The sequence below is a fragment of the Trachurus trachurus genome (genome assembly GCF_905171665.1).
Source record: "Trachurus trachurus genome assembly, chromosome: 16".
In the NCBI taxonomy this organism is placed as follows: domain Eukaryota; kingdom Metazoa; phylum Chordata; class Actinopteri; order Carangiformes; family Carangidae; genus Trachurus; species Trachurus trachurus.
The window spans coordinates 25,180,593-25,197,693 of NC_139902.1; the positions used below are offsets into that span (position 1 = coordinate 25,180,593).

At 42.9% G+C, this 17,101-nt stretch overlaps 2 protein-coding genes across 4 annotated transcripts; both read left to right on the plus strand.

Annotated features, from left to right (window-relative positions):
• The first annotated feature begins 659 nt into the window (after window positions 1–659).
• On the plus strand, window positions 660–11,873 carry fzd6 (frizzled class receptor 6). Its single transcript, XM_083988929.1, has 8 exons — window positions 660–789; window positions 2,099–2,525; window positions 5,995–6,191; window positions 6,289–6,868; window positions 7,630–8,049; window positions 8,778–8,926; window positions 9,235–9,681; window positions 10,341–11,873. The coding sequence occupies exons 2-8, from the start codon at window positions 2,337–2,339 to the stop codon at window positions 10,504–10,506; spliced, it is 2,148 nt and encodes a 715-aa protein (XP_083845055.1). The 5' UTR covers window positions 660–789; window positions 2,099–2,336; the 3' UTR covers window positions 10,507–11,873.
• A 299-nt stretch (window positions 11,874–12,172) lies between these two features.
• On the plus strand, window positions 12,173–16,977 carry LOC310999343 (collagen triple helix repeat-containing protein 1-like; the record flags this gene model as incomplete). 3 transcript variants are annotated; one of them, XM_083989705.1, is made up of 5 exons in its annotated part: window positions 12,229–12,339; window positions 13,325–13,402; window positions 15,092–15,310; window positions 15,429–15,645; window positions 16,645–16,977. In XM_083989705.1, the coding sequence occupies 5 exons, from the start codon at window positions 12,229–12,231 to the stop codon at window positions 16,785–16,787; spliced, it is 768 nt and encodes a 255-aa protein (XP_083845831.1). In that variant the 3' UTR covers window positions 16,788–16,977. The 3 variants fall into 3 exon arrangements, with proteins under 3 accessions (XP_083845833.1, XP_083845831.1, XP_083845832.1); XM_083989707.1 differs by lacking the exon at window positions 13,325–13,402 and having other exon boundaries at window positions 12,173–12,297; XM_083989706.1 differs by lacking the exon at window positions 13,325–13,402.
• Window positions 16,978–17,101: the final 124 nt, after the last annotated feature.

The following is a 17,101-nucleotide window of genomic DNA, read 5'->3' on the forward strand; positions in this document are numbered from 1 at the left end:
GGAAACTACACCTGCATCCCCACTCTCACTCTATCTCTTCATCTTGCCATGAAAATGCAATAGCACCTCCTGCCGAAAAAAGTCTACTGAGGTGAATCAAAAATGCAGATATTGTCTAAATTAATAAAGGCCTACACATTATCTTTCTAAAACAACTAACAGTCTAATGTCAACAAGCCTAGTAGAGATAGGTGTGTGCTTTTTTTTCTTTCTTTCTTCTTTTTTACCTTCGGTCTGGGGTTGTCCCGTCATTATCCCATATCTACACATGATGCGTTCGAGTGCTCCTCGTAAATTCCAATACGAACTGTTGAATTAAACAGTTTTATAACTGTTATTATTAGTTATTCGTTAGTTATTATAGAGATAGGCTAGCTACTAGTTATAGCCTAGATGAAACTCAAAAACATTTTAGTTAAGTGAAACGAAACGAACACTCGAATAAATGCTAAACATGTCTAATACCCTACGCTTTCTAGATCTTACGCCTCTAGTTATTGTTTGAACAATTTACTAAAATAATATTCAAGTTTTTACATCTTTCATAAGTAACGTAGCCTAAGCCTAAGCCTACGATTAATCCTCACGTCGGTTCATAGCCTCTGTATTGAAATCGTCGCTTTTCCGACTGCCCGTGAAGGCAGCTTCACTCCAGAGCAGCCAGACAAGAAAAGGCAGAGGGACCGTGCTGGAGCTTATCACAGGAAACACGCTACCAAATTCCCCACAGATTTATCCCGACGAGTATCCATGTAGCCAGCTGTCGCATTAACTCCCGGCTAGTTAAAGGTACGTGTTTGTGTTTACGTTTTTTTTCTCCTTCTTCTTTTTTTCTAATCAGCCCTCATAGTTTTGTAACTTTGTTGTCGCTACCGAAGTTGTCTCGGCCCCTCTGTGGTTTAGCTGCCGAGGCTGGGATGTTTACTGTAGCTACTCTCTCTCCCTGTCCCCCGGCTGTTGGTGTCTGTTTTACGGGAAATTGACACAAGAAAATTGACCTTTTCTCTAAAGTAATTAACTTTATGGGAGTATAAGTTAGGCTACTTAACTGTGAAATTAAGTTGTTAGGCTCGTTTTCTAACCCGCACATGTTTGCTTGTTGAAGTGTTGTTGTTTTTTTTCCCGATGGTACGTGTCAAATATTTGCTTTGCTCACTTTTGTTGTCTTTTTAATCACTGTTGCTATGCTAACCAAAACCTTTATGCACGTAGCTTTAGTAGTGTTTGCCCTAGTTACCTTATTATTGCATTGCCTTGACCTCAATGGCCTACTGCACTGTGAAGAAGGTGGTGACATGGAAATCCTAAGTAAACTCTCACCACCAGTCAGTGATATCAGTAGCCTATAGTCATCATCAAGTATATAAACATCTTATCTGCTTATTATAATAAACCATATCTTGATTTGAAATGCTACTTGTTATAATACTTGTGCACACATGTAAGTAACTGAAACTAATATCCATGTTAATCCTCAGTGGGCCCCTGTGCAAAGTTAAACCTATTGTTGCTTTTATATCCAGTGGGAAAGTGGCCTATAAAACTTTGTGAGGCATTCAAGATTCATAACTCAAACTGCATAATATGTGAGTACGTGTGTGAGGCTTCAACACTTTTATGTGAAGCTTAATGTGCATCAACAAGCTGAGACTTATTCTACTGAATCACCTGGATCTTTAGCGTTCCCCACCCCTTGTAAATTCATGCCTTGCTCACTGGGATCGACTGGATTGTGGTCTTTTAATTCCACCTGCTTGATGCGTCTCCAAACAGACTGGAGCCAGAGGATCCTCAAGCAACCTGTAGAGGAGCATAGAGAAAAAAAAGAAGAGCAGTTTAGTTTCATCCTGAAGGTGATAGTGCCATTAGAGCCTGCACAGTAGACTGTTTTGATGATAGGGCTTCAGTCTGTTTCTACTCTATAATATTGTAGTAAATGTGTTTATTATAACCAGCTACAAAAGTAATCTCAGATACGATTCCTGATGATAGATTTTCATGAAATCCAGGTTGTGGTCTAAATCAAATCTCTATGTCCTTGTTTTTGCCAGAACTTTAACTTCATCATTCCAATAAAATTACATTCATTTCATTTCAGGGATGTGCGATTCCTGTCGGTGACCCAGAGGCACATGCTGACCAACCAACCAGGGTGGTGGGTGAGGGGCGGGGGGCTGATGGGAAAGGTCTTCCTGCTTCAAACACCAAGGGCTCCACAGAGATGTCCCCAGGAGCAGTGAAATGTGGATGACAGCCTGAACTGGATCCTCAACGTTGAGCCAAAAAAGCAATTTGTCCTACTTTACACAATAAAAACAAACAGTCTGTCTGTCACCATGCTGATGCCAGGACCACTGTGGGTGTGTGTGGCACTGATGTGGGTGGTGGGAAGCTGCAGTGCCCACAGCCAGTTTACCTGTGAGCCCATCAAGGTGCATCGGTGCTTGGGGATGTCCTACAACATGACCTTCTTTCCCAACATGATGGAGCACTATGATCAGGATATTGCAGCCAGTTATATGGAGGTGAGTGGTTATTACATTACATTCATCAGTTTGTTGATATACCACCAGTATTAGCGGGTTGGTTCTTATTTACTGCCACTAGAATGAGTTTTTATATGCTGACCTTTGATCTTTAATATTGTTCAGCTACAAATCTCTATTTAAATTCTCAATTTAATATCCCAGACTAGTTTATTCCTACTTTTAATTATAGTATTGGGTGGACCAGTCAATAAAAAAAACCATGTCATTGATGTGAACAATATTTGGCTGAACATAACATATCGTTCAGACCCACAAAACTTTATTTTAAAATTCCAGCAGAGATCTCAAAGTTTCCAAGAACGTATTAAATACTTTAGACAGCACTGGGGTGAAAAGTCGAACACATTAACACAGATTGTGTCTGCGACATTTTGAAGTAGGTGATATTCACAGCCTTGATTTTTCTTCAGGGGAAACTTTACATGAAGGGATTTAACAGCTGCTGACCCACGTTACAGAATCTCATTAGCCTGGGTTTCTGTGATGAGTTGTAATTATAACAGCCTTTGATTTAAAAAGGCTTCTCCTGCATGTAAATAAAAATTATAATTCAACTCACATTTAAAGATAATGAATATCATCTCAAAATGATTGCCATTATTAGTGCTCTCATTTGTGCTATTCATGGCTCTGGTCTATAAATGTCAGTGTCTGCTAGCCATCAGAAGTGCATATTGATTGAACTGTAATTACCATTTTGTAATGGTCATCAACAGGCGCACACAAATTACCAGACACAGTTTGTCCACAAATCATGCTTGATTGTTATAGAGCACTATCTAGTGAATGCACAGTTGACACTCGTATTGTTGTGAGCACGATAACCATGAATCTGTATGCCTGGTTGGAAGTCGCTGGTGTCATACATAATGGATTTTAAAAACATTGCCACATTGAAATTCAGAGGAGGAATGAGAGTGTTGAAGAAGAAGGAATGTCGTCACATTAAGTTGACTCTTCAACAAGAAATGTAGATTAAGAAGGAATTACTTGTCTTTCTTATTTATGGCGGGCTGGCGGCGACCTACTGTACAAGGTAGGACTTGCTACTCTCGGCAGTGATCATTGGGAAACGTATCAAACCTTTGAGCTTTATTTCCACAAATATGTCACATGTAAAAACTCTTTGTATCATTGTATCATACATCATTTCTATTTTCTGTTTGTTAATCATTTCTCAAATTTTTCCTAGTGCAAGTAAAGTCCATTAATCTTAGAGTTGTCTGTCCGATGATATTCTCTTTGTTGTCTTACTCCTAATGCCCTAGTTACATCTGTATCTGTAGACCCAGTGTTGTCATGTCCCCTCCTCAGCATTGAACTCGGTCTCTGTTGCAGTTGCTGTCCTGTGTCTTCAGCATTCCTGAAGGCCAGGGGTTTGGGTTACACTCGTTTTGGTGTCGGAGCATTGAGCATGAACAGTGATCTGTTGAGGGAGTCTTTTGTGTGGCATCTGGCAAAGGTATAGGCTTCTTATTTCACAGCAACCGTGCCACGGGCAACTTTCTCGACTTTGTTGTGAGAGCCCTTTGATTTCTGGAGGAAGGGGAGGGACACACCCAGTGCTACACAAAGCTGCATACCACAATGTATTCTCTCTGTTAATCACTCACTCATTTTCCCCTGTTTCCCCTGTACACGAGCGTATACCTCCACCGTCCTGTCTCCCAGGTGACAGGCTTACACTTTTATGGCCTACATTCAACATTACATACTAAACATAGCTCTCTGAGAGCGTGCAGCGATTTATCACAAAGCCCAGATGCTGTAATGAAGCCGGCTTGAGCTCCGTACTGGGCTCGGTCCAGCCTATCAGTAGGATTTTCCGGAGGAGGGTTAACCTTTTTCCGCCCTTGATCCCAGATTCCACTTTTGTTTGCCAGCTTTTGAAAACATAAAAGTTTGAAGTGTGAGAATACAAAGAGAACGGAAAGACTAATTGACGTAGTGTAACGGACGGACATGGCACACTTGAGGCTCTTAAAATATCTGAGCTAAAGTTTGAGAAGTGAGAGTCAAGCCATTTTTGATTTAAAAAAAATAAAATCATTTAATCCCCAAAGTACTTTGCTATGAAATTCTCTGCAGAGGATTTTTTGCTTTAAGACTCGACTTGTACCGCTGGCCCCGGTTGAAGCTTTCTGAAACGAGGGCAGTTTTTACAGTAAGTCTGCTGTAAAGCAAATAAAGGTCAGATTGTTGAGCAATGGGGAGCTCACTGACAAGGAGTCCAGGACCTCCACCGGAGAGAAACAAGGACACTTACTGTCAGAGGGGGCAAGCCCAGGGCCCAGAGACATGGGCTCACTGCCAGACTGAGTTTCAGGAAAAGAAAAAAAAGAGAGGAAACACTGAATAGCGGACTGTGTGGACCAGAGTGTGTGTGTGTTTTTGTTTTGTGTCAAAATATTGGCAGGACAGACACTGACAAGAGTCTGTCTACACATGAAGATGTGATGATAGTAGATGAGGCCCAAACTGTGTGTCCTATTACTCTTAAATGTCCACACACGAGTGAGCAAAGCATCCAGGCTGATGATAGCTGGTTAAAAGAAGCCTCTTTAAAAGTCTCACTTTAAGTCCAAGGATACTGAAACGACAGCGCAGCAGACATGATCTGGACTTGGTTAAGTGGAATCAAGTTGTCTTCTGTGTAAGCCGTGGTCTCCCACTGATAATCCACACACCCTGCAGACACACTAATACTGCAGCTCCTTCCCCAGCCCAACCTATCGACAGCTGTGTGCAGCATTCCTGCCTTCCTGGCCTGTTGTGTGTTTCCAAAACGTCCGTCCACTCATTTCCTGCCACCTATACTGCCCCCCCACCCCCCACCCCACACCCCACATCCCACCCCTTCTCCTTCCCCTCTGACTAGTTCTTGACCACTGTGTTGAAACGGAAGAATATGGTCCCCAGCCAGTGAATGGAGCCCTTTGTGTGGCGCTATAGAGCTCTGCAGCTTAAAATTAACTGAATACTTTATGTAGAGCATTGGATCCCGAGTGTTTCAATGTTTTTGACTTGGTACTCCTCAAGTCAAGATAGAGTAAAGTTAACCTTTCTGTCTATTGGTTACAGCCAGGCCAATCAAATTTATGATCATTTTTGACTGTTTTCTATCATACTGTATGTCACAAAGATTGTCATGTGGATTTTATTGATTTCTCAAATAGTAAACAGTGTCTATCTGCACTTCTCTTCAAACTTAAAAATCATGTTCATGTATGCATATTTTCTATTCCTATTTGACACTGTATTGTTATCGGTATAGTCACAATAACATTTCACCGGTGTTGTACTCGTAAGGCCCAGCATGTGACAAATAAATCTTTCTTGATTCTTGATCTTTCTTGATTCAGATTAACTTCAAACGTGGATCACAAGCTCTCATTTTCAGCATTGCATAACTTCTCTCTCTCTCTCTCTCTCTGTGGATCCACAGCCGTTCATGCCTCTGGCAAAACTGCGCTGCTCTCCAGACGTCCACCACTTCCTTTGCCAGGCCTTTATCCCAGCATGCACCGAGGAGGATACGGTGATCCGTCCGTGCCGAGAGGAGTGTGAGACCGTCCTGTCCGACTGCGAAGAGAATATTCGGATCTTTGGTATCACCTGGCCCCCTGAGCTACAGTGTGATAAGTAAGACTTAATTACAGACAACCCACAAGGGCAATACTAATTATTATTCCTGATATATTCATTATCAGTGATTATATCTATGCTCTTTATCTTCTAGGTTGGACCCATGTCACCTCGGTGATGGTTCAGCGTTCGCTGCAACCACAGCAGTGACCTCCTCGTCATCTAAGAGGGACCTGGGCTTCTGGTGCCCCCTGCAGTTAAAAACCAAAGCAGGTCACGGATCATCGTTCCTGGGCGCCCAGGACTGCGCTCCGCCTTGTTCCAACATGTACTTCAAACCCCACGACATTGATTTTGCCAAGAGCTTCATCGGTGTGTGCTCTATCATCTGCCTGGCCGCCACGCTTTTCACTTTTCTCACCTTCCTCATCGACGTCAAACGCTTCCGCTACCCCGAACGCCCCATCATCTTCTACGCCGTCTGTTACAGCTTTGTGTCGCTCATATACTTCCTCGGGTTCCTGCTGGGGAACAATGCTGCCTGTACCAAGGCGGCGCATCCTGCAGGTGTGGACACAGTGGTGCTCGGCTCACAGAGCAAAGGCTGCACTTTGCTCTTTATGCTGCTTTACTTCTTCTCCATCGCTGGTATCGTGTGGTGGGTCATACTCACCATCACCTGGTTCCTGGCAGCTGGACCCAAGTGGAGCTGTGAAGCCATAGAGAAGAAGGCGGTAAGGTTTATAAGTGTATTGTCAAGTGTTAAAGGGATAGTTCAACATTTTGGCAAATTGGCCCATTGCCATAATCCCTATAGTTTTAGGAGTAGGTTTGTTACCTTTAATTGTCGGTGCAAGCTGTTTTTAGAACGGCGGAGCAGAGCCGCAAGCTGCTCAGAGCTATGCTACGAGACTAATGGGATGGTTTCCCTCATCAAACTCATCAAATACACAATCCAACAACTCCGAAATGCTCTCGTGGACAAGTTGTGACCTGCACATTCACCACGCTATGAGATAATAACAGAACGTTACGAGACAGAGTTGTTTTTGAGGCAAATGCAGAGACTGCTTGCAGAAAAACTGCCCCCGACGGGAACGCGCATCAGCTGTTTTGCATGAATTTACCTCAAAACAACTGAGTCTCGTAACGTTCTGTTATTATCTCATAGCGATGTGAATGTGCAGGTCACAACTTGTCCACAAGAGCGTTTGGAGTTGTTGGATTGTGTATTTGATTAGTTTGAGGAGGGAAACAAGAAATTCCATGAGCCTCCGTAGCGTAGCTCTGAGCAGCTTGCGGCTCTGCTCCGCCGTTCTAAAAATAGCTTGCACAGCCAATTAAAGGTAACGAACCTACTCCTAAAACTCTAGGGATTATGGCAATGGGCCAATCTGCCTTTAATACATAAAAGAAGTGTATAAAGTAGATGTGAAACAAGCAGACACAGGCTGGTGCACACATGAAAACAGAGCTCTTTGTCCTCTTTCTGCAGGTGTGGTTCCACTCGGCTGCGTGGGGGATCCCTGGATCGCTCACCGTCATGCTGCTTGCTCTCAACAAGGTGGAAGGGGACAACATCAGCGGGGTTTGTTTCGTGGGACTCTACGACCTGGACGCCCTGCGCTACTTCGTCCTGGCTCCGCTGTGCGTGGGCGTCATCGTCGGCCTCTTCCTCATCCTGGCCGGCATCGTTTCCCTCAACAACATGCGGCAGGTCATTCAGCACGACGAGCGCAACCAGGAGAAGCTGAAGAAGTTCATGATCCGCATCGCCGTGTTCAGCTGCCTGTACCTGGTCCCGCTGGTCACCCTGTTGGCCTGCTACACCTACGAGCAGAGTCACCGCAGCACCTGGGAGAATACCTGGATCAATGATCGCTGTCAGGAGTACAGCATCCCCTGCTCCTCAAAGGTAGATAATCATGGACAGATTAGAGGAGGTTAACCTGTGGGTTTTTAATGGTTGACCAGATGAGGGCAAAAGTGACACAATCAAAAGTCAAAGCACACTGCAAACTTGGAAAGCTCATCAAGGATAAAAAAAACTGTATAAATAAGGTTGAAACCACAATCAGCAGCTGAGAAATGTTTTGTCTATATTGAAACCCACATGTTTGTTGAGAAGTCACTGGACCCTGGTGGTGAACCCTAACACATCCATTACCTAAGGCTAACAGCACAGCTTCCCACACACTCTTAATTACTTTAAAAATAAACTCACATTCCAGTCTGGCCAGGCCTCGCAAAGGCTGCAGCATGTGTTGAAAGTTTTACGTCCAAAGTTGGAGTAACGAAATCTAAATATTTAGGCAGATGTTTTAATAAAGGCCTGAAGGTGAATGTAACTTTTCCATAGGATCAAACTCAGAGCAGAAACAGAGCAAGTGATAAGCATTACTAAATGACAGTATGAATCTAAATTTCTCTATATTTAAATCTAAAAAACATTAAAATTGACAGCGTACAACAAAAACAAACTCAGTCCATCTTTTGGTAAATGTCGGTCTCTGAGCCAAGAGGTTCCGACAGCTTTGTGTTAACAGTTGTAGTCTGCTAAATTGAATTAAATTAAGTTAATTTGTGCACTTGCTCTAGATCACAAGGATTCAGTTTTCATTTGAGTTTGCCTCTTTGTTTCAGACCGCGGAGCTCGACCGTCCTGACCTCTCTCTGTTCTTGGTGAAGTACTTGATGACACTGGTGGTAGGAATATCCGCAGTGTTCTGGGTCAGCAGCAAGAAGACGTGCTCCGAGTGGGCCTACTTCTTCAACAGGACCCGCAAGAGAGAGTAAGACCTCATACAATTCACATCAGTTTTCATAAGAAATAAGGCAAGGCAAGACAATTTTATTTGTATAGCCCGTTTTTTTTACAAACAGTTTGTCTCAAAGGGCTTTACACAGCATCATGACAACATCCTCTGCCCTTAGACACTCACATCAACTGAGGAAAAACTCCCAAGAAAACCCTTTTAACGGGGAAAAAATTGGAGACACCTCAGGGTGAGCAACAGAGGAGGGATCCTGCACCCAGGACCAATAAATAATAGATAAATAAATATAATCACCAAACATTTCACCTTCTGTGTTTTGACAGTCCCATCAGCGAGAGCCGCCGGGTGCTGCAGGAGTCCTGTGAGTTCTTCCTCAAGCACAACAGCCGCGTCCAGCACAAGAAGAAGCACTACAAGCCCAGCTCCCACAAGCTGAAGGTCATCTCCAAGTCCATGGGCACGAGCACCGGCGCCGCCGCTCCCACCAACCCCTCGGCCGCAGCCAACGCCAACAGTCAGGGAACCTCTGTGCTGGGCAATCACGAGCACCACGTGCAAGGCTCCCAGTCGGAGACCTCGGCCAGGGAGCACCTGGAGAGGGGAGCCTCCAGCCGAAGCTCCAGACGGGGGGAGAGGGACAGAGAGAGGGAGAGGGAGAGGGAGCGGGAGCGGGAGCGTGAGAGGGAGGGGGGAGAGAGACGCAGCAAAGGTGGAGGCTCCAGTAAGGTCAGCAGCCGCTCAGAGAGCATGCACAGGATCGCAGATGGCCGGTAAGTGAGACAGTGTGGTAGAGCTGACACTAATTTGACCTTTTCTGTGACTCTATGTTTTAAAAGAAAAACACAGACGTAACACTTTTGCCACCCTCAGTTTTTCTCCTACTTGATTATATGGGTGGGAACCTTTTACTATCTCACGATTAGATTCGATTCTGATTTTTGGGGCTACGATTCGATTCAAAATCGATTTTCGATTCAAAACGATTTGATTCATAATGATTACTGCTTTATTCTATCAGTGTGCAAAGGATCCTCATGACTCCAGTCTGCTTTGCAAGACAGAATGACTAAAGTGTCTTTTTCACATTTATTGAGTTTTAAACATTTATCCATGCTTAGATGGAATAGTTGAAACTGTTGCATAAAAGCAATATCACATATTACTTAAGTAACAAAATTAAAAGTTATTTCTAAGGAAATGGAGGCCGACAGACAGCAGATTTGTTTCATTTTTTTATTTTTTAAAATAGATTTTGGAACATTTTATATCGATTCTGAATTGTATTAAATGAGAATTGCGATTCTTATGTGACTCGATTTTTTGGCACACCCCTAATGATTGCACTTTATTGTGAAAATGTATTGTGAAAATGTGAAGTAGAGCTACGCGTGTACAAGTTTTAACCTCGCATGTGTCCCGGCTGATTTAGGATGACCCCGAGGAGCGAGCTGTCGGAGGCCAGGCAGGTTCCCACTGGACAGCAACATCCAGCTTTAAACCGATCACACAGCAACAGCATCATCCAAGACTCCGCCCACCAGCTGGTGCACAAGGTGCCTGAGGAGAGCAAGGACACAAAGGATAGCAGCTGCTGAGATATCCAACTCCAACGTCCATTTGTCCATCCATCCATCCATCCATCCATGATAGCACAGAGAAAACAGTCTCACTTGATGCTGGTTGATGTGTCTTGCTATACATCATATCAGCTCCATACATCAGATAATGATTGTAATAGTTACATGATAGTCAGTAAATGTTCGTTGCAGCCAAATGTAACAAACCACGAGTATTTCAAATGTAGTATGTCGGACCAGAATCTGGGTTTTAGCAGAAAGTCTAAAGAAGGTAGAACATTTAGTTTGGGTGACAGCTTTACTTTACTGAGCTTTTAGCCTCACACCTGAATGTTACAGAGCAGTGCAGCTGTGTCCCAACTATACAACTACCAATCAGTTGTTATAGCATGGATTAGGGCTGCTGTTGTGTAGATTGGTAATTTGGAGGTATTGAATGCATACTAGGAAATAAAAACATTAATGTAAATATTCAATTTTTTAAAAGAAAGTCTGTCACTGGAGAAGTCGCTACACTGTACACAAGTTTTATTAGAAAGGTCATGATATTGCCAAACATTCAACATCTTGCTGTGTTTTTTGAATGTCTTATTGTTCTCCCTGGAAAAAGATGCTTTGTCTTGTCTTTTGTTCTCCTTAGAAAAAAAAGACATACTCTTAAACTTGATATAGTTTTTTTTAGTTGTCTTAAAAGATATGCTTTTATTTTTTGTGTTCATTTTTGACTTGTTTCTATTGTGTAAACACTGATTTTACAGAGGTTGTGCCCTGTAAGGGTTTTTCAAACACGTGTCCTGTGACTTTGGATATAGCTTTATAGTTTTCTGAAAGAATGTGTGTCCTCTTGAGTAGATCCTCATCTTCAAAGAACCTACAGATGTTCTACATGTGTGATGTCTACCTGTGTTCTTGTTGCAGGCGCCAATTCTTATGATCTTCAAGCAAATTGAGGAAACAAATCAAACAGGCTTTGCACTATTTGATACTAAAAGCACAAACCACTAATTATTAAGTACGTGTAGACATAAAGACATAAAAGAAAAGAGGATTCGGTGATTGTTCAGGGTTTATTTATAACATGTGGACCACGGGCCATATATCTGTCCTTCAAGAATTTCTGTGGTTTATATGAACATCTGTCAAGCTGAACTATTTTGTAAGGGACTGATTCTTCCCTCAACTTTCTTTACCTTTTTTTTTTTTAATATTTGGGAGTCGCATGACAAATCCAATGACACTAAAGGGAATCGCTGTCTGTCTATGTCTACTCTTACTCTGGCCTGTGGACATGGATCTCTGCTCATGCTGTAGTCTCGCCTATGAAATGCCCTCTGCAATGCTGGGAGATGTTTTTACAGTTTTTTTTTTTTTTTTATGTAGCCTGTCTTTTGTATCCGTACAATTTCATTTTGATAAAATATTGAATAATAAAAGATTGAATTTATGTGTCTGGCTTTGTCAATATTTAACCTAATATTGGAACAACAACAGTAATATAAGTATTACATAAAACAACAGTGTTAAAGTCAATATTTGCACACGGCAGCTCCTGGGCTGTGTATGAAGCTCATAGGGATGTTATGAGAGATTTTTTTTCTCTCCCTCTCTCTCTCCTGAGGAGCAGCTTCACTGGCTCCTTCCCTGTCGTCCTGCCTCCTCTGGACTCAAACCGGCTGGAGTTGGAGTCAAGCTGTCGCCTCAGATCTCAGAGAGAGCTCACAGTCCGCTGTCTGTAGTAGGATGTCTCCCCTTGTTGCCCGCCTGCTGCTTCTTGTCTGCCTGGTTTTACCTCTGTATGGCGTGGAAAAGGTGAGAAATAGAGGATACCGAAAGGATCCTGACGCCGACAAGGTAAGAGGGAGTAGATAAAGGATAAAAGCACGCACATGTCCAAAAGTTCATGTGGCAGTCCACATTGGATAATGCTTTGCTGCTTTTACAACGAGTATTTAGATTTTTTGATTGAACAACTTTATTGTCGTGAAGCCGCTTTGTTGTATTTTGAACCTAGGCTATCTATATTAACACATTTTGCATGACATGTCCTTGAACTCATCATGGGGACTACTTTTTCTTTTTGCCACGCGTTGCTGTTTGCCAGTAGTAGCCTATATTTAAACGACTGAATCTCCCTTTAAAAAAAAGTTTCATGCTGATTCATGCATATGATCCACTTGAGTGAGTGTGGTCACCACTTTGGTAAAAACGGCCTCCAAAAATTACCTGGTCCCGTCAGCAGAAGAGAAATGCTGTGATGTAGACTTTGTATGGTCAGCTGGTTCTCTATTATTCCAGGTCTGGCTGCTCTCCAGCAGACTGAATGGACAGAAAAAAAAATTCTAAACAGGAAGTTGTGGGGTCTGGCTCACTGTCTGTCTGCTTTTCTTTGTTATCTGTCTGCCTGCCTGACACATTTTAAAATCCTTTTGTCTAGTTTTGTGGGATTAATTATGAAGGCGATTGATATTTTAAGGCTGATAAATGTGTTAAATCATCTCTAATAATGTTCTCACAGATACCTAAAGTGGGGTCCACCATCACAATTCACTAGTTCTCACTAACTCTTGTTGTAGACTATTTCTGTGCAGAATTACATAATCCTCTGGGCTGTAGTTGGGGAACAGAGTGGACACACATTTGCTCTTTAACCTCTTGGGAATCAAATGAAAGTGAAACTTGTGTTTACTTTACTGGGACTCTGTGAACCCCCCACGCACTGACTCCTAAAAGTCTGCGTGCCCCACTCCGAGAACCCCCAAAGTCATATTCTGCAGTTATAAGGGACCACAGCAGAAGGGTATAATGAATAGCATCTTATGTTACCATCTGTATCTAGTGCACTGGAAATGATGCAGAAAAGCCCAACTGCACTAGGCACTCTGGAGAAGGAAGATCTTCTTATTTGAACAACATGGTAATCAGAAAATCCTGCTTTGATTCCTCTTGAGATCCTCTGAATGTAAAAACTCTCTAAGCCAAGCAAGCACTATATCCACGCTCCGCATGCTCAAGGAGCGCTTCGGATTCGCGCCTCAGTTTTTGACTAATGCATGAAACACTTACTGATTTCTCAGCACTTTGGGGCAAATACAGCTTTTTATGCTTCGGTTACAGTAATGGACTGTGTTGCTACTAATATTCAGCAGGGCTGGAGTATAATTCATGCAGGCAGGCAGCACCACTGTAGAAACGGCAGACTGGAAGCTAATATAAAAGTCATCTGTGTGGCTAAGTGGACAGAGGTTCCATTCAGCAGTCTGCTTTGAAAGGTCTCCAAAACTCCAACCCTTAATAAAACAGAGTCATTTCCTATCTACCATGCAGGCTTGTGGAGTATTTGCGACATTTCCACATTTTCCCACCTATTAGCCAAGATTATTGGGGAGTTTAGTCCATTTTCTCTTAAAGGATATAGTCCAGGTCCATTACAGCTCTTGCATACCAATACCACAGCCTACTGGGGTAATCACAGACTTTTCAGTTTCCTATAGAGATGATGTCAGACCTCACATCTTCAGGTTTGCTGCAGCAAAGCCACTTAATGGCTAAAACAGACTCTGAGCCATCTGCTCCACAGCAGCTGATGTTAGAATACTGTAATTGTCTCCACGTTTAGCCAAAATTTCAGATTCACATGCTATGATAGAAAAGATTTTTCTGCTCTGCTCCAGAGACTCCTGACTCAGGACAAGATGTTGAGACCGGAGTAAAAGCTCTTTGTTCTTCCCTGCCTTGGGACTTTTTTTTTTTGCCTTAATGCCTTTTGGCCATGTGCCCCCTGTAACTGCACCACAGCTGCATGCTGAGCAAAAAGGGCAGTGATGACCAAACAAAAAACCCAGACCCAAAAGCTTTTGGCATCAGTGTTTGCTTTAGGGCGAGGACACACTCCTACGTGTCAGTTTACGTCTGTCCTGACTAAATGAATGAGTTTATGACCCTCACAAATCAGCCAACTAAAATTAAAAACCCAAATCCAGCTAAAAAAAAAAAAAAGTCACCCTACAGACTGCTGCCCGCTGGTCAAACTGTGTTTTTGAAGAACAGGTTACACGACGCCATTTGGATCTTCATTGTGTCTTTCTCTGTATGTGGTAGGTTTTTGGCAAGCCCCCCTGTCTCTGTGTGCGTCTGTGTGTGTGTTTGAGTCAGCTTGAGTAAGATGCAGCATCTGTTTAAACATAGCAGGAGATTCAGCAGGACAATGAATCACACAGAGAGCCGTGTGGTCAGACACCCACTAATTTAGGCTGTCACTAAGGCCTCAGTTCCTCATTAACACAAGATCTGTCTCTCACTTGCTTCATGGCTTCATGGTCGCTGGTTCTATTGCTCTGCCTTGGTTCGGATCACATCTGTTTTTACCCTTAATTTCAGCCTGATGGCAATGTGTTTGTTTATATGACTTGTAAATGAGGTATAATCTGGCTGCTTGTGCGTGATGGTTGGATGGATGGCAGCGTTCGGGTGTCTGCGGAGCATGCAGCCCTAACCGGGATTTAACCCCCCGAGGAAGAAAAGAGAAAAGCTGAAACAGGAAATGTGATAACAACAGGCTTTGCTGACTTCACCTTAACTTCTTCTCCACCTTGTTTTTTTCCAGTTTAGTAGCTGCATGCAGGGCCCGGCAGGCACCGCTGGCAGAGAAGGTAACCCTGGGGCCAACGGCATCCCGGGGACACCGGGCATCCCCGGACGGGACGGGCACAAAGGCGAGAAAGGCGAGTGCATTAACGAGATCTTCGAGGAGCCCTGGAGGCCCAACTACAAGCAATGTGCCTGGAACTCTCTGAATTATGGCATCGACCTGGGCAAAGTAGCTGTGAGTACTTTTATTGCAGCTGCAATTATGTTTCTGAGGAATGTGAGTTTTCAAATGAAGCATTATACAACCCTCACCGTGCATATAAATGGTACAGTTACTTTATGATGTGTTGCAGGACTGTACGTTCACCAAGCTGCGCTCAGACAGCGCCCTCAGAGTCCTCTTCAGCGGCTCCCTCAGACTCAAGTGTAAGAACGCATGCTGCCAGAGGTGGTACTTCACTTTCAACGGAGCAGAGTGCACAGGACCACTGCCCATAGAGTCAATCATCTACTTAGACCAAGGAAGCCCTGAGCTCAACTCAACCATCAACATCCACAGAACATCCTCAGGTATGATCCCACTCAGAGGCAGGAGATGATCATTCACTTTTGTTTATCATTAGAAATATTATAGTTTAAGGAAACCGGTCAACATTTGTTAGGAATTAGATGAGAGGATCAATATTACTTTCATATGAGAATATATGATGATACTATAAAATGACATCAGCAGCCAAACTAGGCAACAGTGACAACAACAGACAACATTCACTCAATTGCAGTTGTTATTATTAAGATGAAAAGTGAAAGATATAGTTTCACAGGTCAGGATTGGCTGACCTGACCAATCAGAGGATATTATGGATTTGAAATTGGATTTTTGGTTTGGCAAAATTACACAGAGACACGGCTGTTTATCTTAGCTTAGCATAAAGGCTGGAAACAGTGGGAAACAGCTAGCCTGGCTGATACACATAAGAGTATAAAACCTACAGGTTGTGTGGTTACTGACAGTTATGCGTTTTTGTGTTTATTGGCCAGATGTAGCCTACTAAATTCCTGAAGTTTTCATAGGCAGCACTCAGGAAGTTTCTGCTTTTTGCTTTAGTGACTTTGTTACTGTGTAACACTCATTTTTGAGTTTTTGTCTTGTTCACATTACCTGCTGCTACCTTTGTTACCTCTGCGTTTCCACTTTGTCCGACCTACGCTAACCTATAACCAGCTGCTGACTGTAGATGTATACATGTACAACTCATAATTAGTAGTTGTATCAATCCATTCATCTAACTCTTGGTATGAGAGCAAATAAGCTGTTTCACTGGAGTGACACACTTTTCCCCTCTGTGGGTATTTAACTGCTGTGTTTTCTGTAAAGCAACGTTTTGTCAACAATTTCCAAGCTTGAAACCAAAGTTGCTCTCTTCCTCTTTAGACTTTGAAAAGTTCACCGCAGAAAACACAGAACAAAATAAAATAAAACAATAGTAATTTTCCATCTGCGGAGCCGGTCTGGGTGTTCCTCGAACTTCATTTGCACCGTCTCTTTTGTCTTTTTTTTCTCCTCAGTCGAAGGCCTTTGTGAGGGCGTCAAAGCGGGGCTGGTGGATGTGGCCGTGTGGGTGGGGACGTGCTCTGACTATCCCAGAGGTGACGCATCTACAGGCTGGAATTCAGTATCCAGGATTATCATTGAGGAGCTGCCTAAATAAAAATAAAAACAGCCCTGGTAGTATAAAAGTATGTTATCTAGTCCTCCAAAATGATCAGGTGTGGTTTGCCGAGGCACCACAGTATCACTGATGGTAACTTGAATGTTTTTTTGTTTTGATAAAATACTATACTAGATGACAGGCCTGTAAACAAGAATACTGTGTCATTCTGACAACCAGAAATAACATTGTACTGTAGCTTTTCTGCGTGCGCTGGTCGAATTCAGTTATCACGTAACAGACATTGTGACAATATTTTAACTATGTACTCATGTGATCTGTTTGTATTCACTATTACTATTAATAAAAAAATC

Coding starts and splice junctions, on each gene's coding strand:
- fzd6 (XM_083988929.1), top strand. CDS start 2,337: ATGCTGATGCCAGGACCACTGTGGGTGTGTGTGGCACTGATGTGGGTG. Junction 2,526..5,994: donor TTGCAGCCAGTTATATGGAG/GTGAGTGGTTAT, acceptor GTGGATCCACAG/CCGTTCATGCCTCTGGCAAA. Junction 6,869..7,629: donor AAGCCATAGAGAAGAAGGCG/GTAAGGTTTATA, acceptor CTCTTTCTGCAG/GTGTGGTTCCACTCGGCTGC.